We start from the raw sequence: 7,243 nt of genomic DNA, 5'->3' as shown, positions 1-7,243 counted from the left end.
AAAAAAAAAAAAAAAAAGTTTTTCCTAAATCTAAAAGCACATTATTTTGGTGTCCTATCTTTTCATAGGGGTTCATTTTTATTTATTCCTTATATATAATTTTTGTATGTATGAAATGTAGCATGTAATAGAAAAATCTTTTAAAGGATGATGTTATTACATAAAAGAAAAAGATTTAATGGAATTATGTATATTGTTTTAATCCATGTGAAATAGAGTGCTCAGTAAATTTTGCTGAAAAAAGAAAATTACACGCCAGGTGCAGTGGCTCTCACCTGTAATCCCAGCACCTTGGGAGGCTGAGGTGGTGGGCGGATCACCTGAGGTCAGGAGTTCAAGACCAGCATGACCAACATCGTGAAACCCCCATCTCTATTAAAAATACAAAATTAGCCGGGTATGGTGGTGCATGCCTGTAATCTCAGCTACTTGGGAGGCTGAGGCATTTGCTGTGTCTACTCTAAACTATGACACCTTAGGGAAATCCTGGGTATCCTGTTCACTGTCAGGCTGCAGCAGAGGGATTCAGGGTAGAAAATTTACTAAATGAACAGTTTAGGAGATTATTTCCAAGTCAAAGACTCTATAAGTAACTGTTTCATGAATAATAAAACCTACAAGAGAAAACTATTTTGTCCTACCTGTAATGATATCACTTTTCCTTCCAGATTTTCTGCCTTTTTCTTCCATTCAGCTATAAGCTGTTTTTGCTTTTCGAGTTCAGCAGAATATATAGCTTTTTCCTCTAAAGAGAAAAGAAAGTTACATTAGTATTTTGCAATCGTGATAAACTAGAATGTTAAGCCATTTGAAATTTTAATACTGTAACGAAAACAGTCCAAGTGTCTCAAACAGAAAAGAATATACGCTTTAGTGATGATGTTAAGTGGTACTACAGTAATGAGATCACTTTCTTCTGCCTAAACACTGCTCCATCTTGTCTATCTTGCAGATTCTTCTCTCCCTTCATAACTCTACTCAAATATTTCCTCTTTGGCAATGCTTTCTCTACAGTCTCAGTTCTACACTGCTTTGTATACATACCCACTCTAATAATTACATTATACTGTAAAGCAGACCTCAAGAATTTTTTTTTTTTTTTTTTTTTTGAGATGAAGTCTTGCTCTGTCACCCAGACTGGAGTGCAGCGGTGTCATCTTGGCTCACTTACTGCAACCTCCGCCTCCCGGGTTCAAGCAATTCTCCCTGCCTCAGTCTCCTGAATAGCTGGGATTATAGGCGTCTGCCACCATGCCTGGCTAATTTGTGTATTTTTAGTAGAGACGGGGTTTCACCACATTGGCGAGGCTGGTCTTGAACTCCTGACCTCAGGTGATCTGCCCGCCTTTGGCCTCCCAAAGTGCTGGGATTACAGGCATAAGCCACCGTGCCCGACAAAAATTCTTATATCTAAAATTTAAGATTTCAACCCTGAAGAGACACAGAGGTACAAATTTAAAGTTTTGCTTAGGCACAAAACTACAAGTCCCTGTTACTTCCTCATTCTCATATTCCCTAATCACCTCCCCCAACTAGCAGTTAATTTATTGCCAATAATTACTGAATGCACAAATAAACAAATGGATGGATGAATGATCTAAAGTGAGTAAATGTAAGGATAGGAGGTAGAATGTGAAAAGGTATATTTGGTTCTCAGGGTAGAACTGCTCGGGTTACTATTATTGTGTCTCCAAAAAAGTATCTTCCATATGGACTAGAAAATGCAGTTACCTCAAAGCATAGACGAACTGCTATGAACATGTGAATCACTATTTCAAAGAACAGTAATTAATGACGATTATCTGAAGTAAGTTCAACCTCCAGCCCTTATCTTAAAACCTAACTATTCTTTGTATGTACGTATCTCTCTTTCTTTGTATTCTCCTCTTTATTACTTGATCATCTTTCCTTGTATTTCCTCAACTTTCACCTCTCACTGGTAATAGGATACTAAAACAAATTTTTAATAATTACTAAATAAAGTTTGTTTTCTTGTCTTAATTGTAAAAGGAGTCTAAATTAACTTTTTGATGGCTACTCACCCTTCCCCTCTACCAGTGGGTAACCTTTCAGAGATTTCCCCATGCCTCATCTAAAACAGGTCTCAAATTAGGCAAAATTACCAATAACTACACTTTTTCTTCATTGAAAGAGTGACCGTAGAGCTTACCTTGTTGGAAATGCTCTAGTACCATCTGCAGGTTGGCCAGTGACAGAGCATACTGCTTTACTTGTTCCTGAGAGACAGAAAGCTGCAGCGCAGTTTCATCCCTTTGCTTGGAGACTACATTCAATTGTTCTTGTAATGACTCTACCTGCACACTGGCTTGATGGCTTCAAACAAAAAGAATAAAAGTCAAACTACTTCTATCTACTTAGATACTTTAAGAAGCAGCAGCCACCTTCCCTACATCTTATTGCTTTATTTTATTTCATTTTTTTGAGACAGTGCCTCGCTCTGTCACCCAGGCTGGAGTGCAGTAGCGCAATCACAGCTCACCGCAACCTCCGCCTCTCATGTTCTAGCGATTCTCCTGCCTCAGCCTCCTGAGCAGCTGGGGTTACAGGTGCCCACCACCATGCCCCACTAAATTTTGTATTTTTGGTAGAGACGGGGTTTCACCATGTTGGCCAGGCTGGTCTCAAACTCCTGACCTCAGGTGATCTACCCACCTTGGCCTCCCAAAGTGCTGGGATTACAGGCGTAAGCCACCGTGCCTGGCCTCTTATTGCTTTAAAATCCAGTTAGATTTCAAAGTATTTAGATACTTTAATAAGATGAAACATCCTCCCTACATTTTTTATTATGATAAAATACACAGAAAATTTACCATTTTAACCAGTTTTAAGTGTACAGTACAGTGGCACTAAGTACTTTCACACTGTTGTACAACCACCACCACCATCCATCTCCAGAACTTTTCTGACCGTCTCAAACTGAAACTCCATACCCATTAAACAGTAACTCTCCTTTCCCTGGAAAACTACCATCCTACTATCTATCTCTGCTAATGTGATCTTCTCTACACTTTACTGCATTAAATTCAAGTTAAATTTCAAAGAAACTTGAAGAGTTCTTCTGGTACTTGTTGCCCTGCTTTTGTAAATTCAATCACCCTTCCTGTGAAAGTGACTTTGAACAAATGGCAGTCCTTTTAAAGACTAAGAATTAAGTTAAATAAGAAAAGTCAGCAAAATAAAAATGTAGGCCAGGTGAGGTGGCTCTCACATGTAATCCCAGCCCTTTGGGAGGCCAAGGCAAAAGGACTGCTCGAGCCCAGGAGTTTGAGGCTGCACTGAACTATGATCACACCACTGTACTCTAGCCTGGGCGACAGAGTGAGATCCTTTCTCTAAAAAATACAAGTAAAAGAAAAATGTACAAATGAATAGCCTGTTAAATATATTTGAAAATATATTATGAAAAATAAATTTGTACTTCCAGGCTAAAACTCTAAAACTCATGAAATGTTTTGTAAGGAACCCTGGAAGTCATTGTGTCCAGCTCCCAATTTAATACAAAATGGATTCTATGACACTCCCTTGCCTTAGACCCCTTTGCATTCACGGTGAACTCACAACTTTCCAAAGGCTATCCCACTGATGAAATGCTCTGAATATTAGTTATCTTTTATTATCATCTTTCTTTTTGCCTATATTAAACACAACCTCTATCTCTGACTCCAGAGATTCCTAAGAAGTAGATACAGATATAGCACCTATCTAGGCTTATGTCACTGGTGTACTTCCTTAATGTATAATGATTACACTCAAAATACTGCAATAGTCTCCCAGGGGTTTTAATTTCTGTTTAAATTTTTATTCAAGAGCAGCCCATTAAAGCTCATTAGGATCAACTCATTTTGAAGAGACTTTACCCATTAGCACCCTCTTGTGGAAAGAGTATAAGTTGGTCATCAGAAGGTCTAAACTCAGCTCCCAAATATCTCTGGACCTTATTCAACTTTGCTAGTTAGCAGTCACTCAAAGGGTGACTGTAGGAATGAAAGGGGGATGAGTTATGATGGCACTCTAAAAGTTAATAAATACCAGGTGTTACTACTGTTAAGTAAGGGCTCACACCACCGTAATCCGGTTTGTACATCTGAGTTACTCATACAACAAGTATTTACTGAATAGCTATTAAACTGTGTAATATATGCTATGCGATAGGTAGAAAATGAACGGGCCCATTCCTACCTCCCAGTGACTTTACATTTCATTGGGTGGGAAACAGTATAGGATATGTCAACAATTACCTGTACCCTAAATTAAAATATAAGTGTCCTCAAACTACAAGACTCAAACTAAGTATTATGCAAGTTTAAAGGAAAAACATCACACCCGGAAGGTTTGTTTTTGGATATGACAAGTGGGGTGCTAAATAAAGCATCTTTTAGGAAGAAATGGAATTGAAGAATAGGCACGATTCACAGAACAACTTGCTGGGGATCAGGTTCACTCTTCAGGCAGAAGAAGGCATATGAAAAGAAAAAGCAGAAGAAAAAGAAATCGGAAAACAGTGGCTCTATCTGAGAAAGTGAGTAATACAGTTTGGCTGGATGTAGCTGACAATGTGAAAAAAGGCTAAGGTGGTAGGATCCTGGGACCATCCTTGAGTCAAGACCAGTTTTTGAAAAAAGGAGTAACAAGATCACAGCTCTAATATAAGGAAGGTTATTCTGGAAGTTATGATGAAAAATAAACTAAAAGTGCAGAGACTAGAAACTATTTTCATTAAGAGAAAATAAGGGCTTGAAAAGTGCAAAAAAAGAGTGAGAATATAGAACGTTATAGCGTTTCTGCCAAAGTGAAACATACAGCCAAACGATCACTCATTGTTTTAATCCCCGTTTTAAACAAGTTTTCCAGCTGAGTCTGAAGGTATAATAATACACTCTGCAAAGGTGGGGTAGGGGTTAATTCTCAGGAATATTGACTCTACTGGCCTATAATCTCTTTGCAGACAGATAGAAACTATTATCTCATTTTATCTCCCTTTGGGTCATAAATAGCAAAAAGATAAATAAAAAGATGCATATACAACTAATAGGAATACAAATGGACACAATTTTTTGTAAAATAATTTGGCAGTATAATCCCAGAAGTTTTAAAATGCTTCTTGATCTAGAAGTGCCATTTCTCAAAACTTAACACTAAGGATATAATCTGTCATCAACAAAAAATTCGTGTCTTGGGATATGATAACACTCAGTGATTTTGAAAAGCTGTAACATAATAAATGACTGGGTTAATCATGGCAAATCCAAATAATGGCATATTATGTAGCCATAAAATATTGCAAACATACATGGCTTAACATGTACTGACATTCATATTATTGATAGAAACAGGTTACAAAACAGTATATTATAATCTCAGTTTTGCTTTAAAAAGGGTTTATAATATATACACACAGACATGAAAGTATAAAAAGGCACACAAAAAGATTATCTCTGGGCATGTGGGGCTCTGTGTGATTTGTGTGATTTTCCTAAACATGAAAAATATAACCTTTTTATAACCAAAAAAAAAAAAAAAAACAGGAAAAAAATTTTATTGAGAGAAATAAAAATCTAAAGTATATAAACAGGGACCAGGTCACTCAAGAGTGCTAATAAACCCAGTTAATTCTTCATACTGACCTTCGTCTCTACTTTGCTACTTCCTTTACTCTCTTCCTTCTAACATCCACACCCTGTTCAACTTTAAATCATTCGATGAAAAATAAAACCACATAAATAGTTATTTGGGAGTTGGACAGAGCCAATTAAAATTAGTCAGAATTTCAAACTATATTCCTAAAATGGTATGGTAAGAGGCAATGATCTAGGGTGACGGACAAGACACAGAGAGTTTGAACGCCAGATCTGCTTAAGAGTCACAGCCTCAAGTGTGAAACCCCCACACACTGTTTGTGCCTACCTTGGGCAGGTAATGAAATGGAACTGTTTCTTCATCCATAAAATACAGATAATGAATTTTGCAAGGATGAGCTAACATACAAAAAATACTTACTGAGTCTGATATTTAAGAAGTGTTCAATTAAAGTTAATGCAAAAAAATGAAACAATTACCTTGCATTTTCCATTGCATTAGAGGATGAAACTAGCTTTTCCTCCAATACTGTGACTTTCCTTCTTAGTTTAGCCTCTCTATCTTCTGCAGCCAAAGCTTCACGGGTATAAGAATCTTCTGATTCTAAAAGATGATTACGCAATCTCTCTAGCTCCTGGTTTGACCGAAATTCTTTGTCACGTAAACGTTGAACCTGTAAAGAACATTATTTTTCTTCTACAAAATGTTCCCTTACCCCACTACAAACCATTGTCATCAAATCTTTTTCCCATTATTGAAGTGTATTAATTATATACCAATTTCTCATACTGCAAAATGTATTTATGCTAGAAAAAAATATCTTGAAATCATCTTGAATATGCATCTGGAAGCTTTACTTCGCAAAATTTAATTCCCTGTGGCTATAATGGAAAATGGAATTATAAAATTCATTCTATATAAAGTACTCTTTGTGACAGGCCACTTTTTCAGCAAATCTCATTTTTTTCATACTGTATGGGTGGGCAATTTTTCTTATATCCGAGATATGCCATGGTTTTCACTTTTGAAGACTGAAATAAAATGCACCATGGGAGATTAAAATTTTACTACTGCACAGCAGAGGAAGACTAAGAAAAATCACCTAAGAGAGAAATTCATTTTCATTGGTCATCTTTCCAGTTCTCTTAATAGTTATTAAACTTGTTGAATCATAATTCCTTTAAAGTGAAAGTATACCTCATTCTGTAGGGCAGTATTTTCCATTTGTTTTTGTTTCAGGGCCAACATGACTTGGTCTCTCTCCTGTTGAAACACAACTGTCTTCTCCTGCATTGATTTAACTGCGTTTAAAAGCTGATTTAACTCTCCAGCCTTGCCCTTTTGGAAAGAAAAAATTTTAGCTTTAAAAACACACACACACACATATCTTAAAAGAGACATTTTCTTCATTAAATTATTAATTCATTTAATTTTTAAATCGGGCACTGGCAAATGAAGTTAAATCACTTTGTATCTCATGCCTAGCAGCATGTAGTGTTCAAGAAGTGCTAGTTGAATATTTTGTTTTGCCTATCATCTCTTTTCAAAATTTCTGCCACTAAAAGCACAGAAATCATAGCAAAAAGGCACCACCAAACAAGCCCTACACAGCACCCTATACACCACCAAACAAGCCCTACACAGC

General features: G+C 36.7%; 1 protein-coding gene across 1 annotated transcript in view; it reads right to left on the bottom strand.

The window, feature by feature from the left end:
• Window positions 1-7,243, bottom strand: part of TRIP11 (thyroid hormone receptor interactor 11) — a 76,663-nt gene that overhangs the window by 24,430 nt on the left and 44,990 nt on the right. Inside the window, exons 12-15 of the mRNA XM_011991764.1 lie at window positions 6,796-6,936; window positions 6,078-6,271; window positions 2,171-2,334; window positions 642-745 (exon numbers count right to left, since the gene is read on the bottom strand). Of these exons, the coding sequence (XP_011847154.1) occupies window positions 642-745; window positions 2,171-2,334; window positions 6,078-6,271; window positions 6,796-6,936 (603 nt within the window). The remainder of the gene's footprint in view (window positions 1-641; window positions 746-2,170; window positions 2,335-6,077; window positions 6,272-6,795; window positions 6,937-7,243) is intronic.

This window comes from Mandrillus leucophaeus, unplaced genomic scaffold (assembly GCF_000951045.1).
Source record: "Mandrillus leucophaeus isolate KB7577 unplaced genomic scaffold, Mleu.le_1.0 Scaffold4, whole genome shotgun sequence".
NCBI classification, from domain to species: Eukaryota; Metazoa; Chordata; class Mammalia; order Primates; family Cercopithecidae; genus Mandrillus; species Mandrillus leucophaeus.
This window is presented reverse-complemented; position numbering and strand designations above follow the sequence as displayed.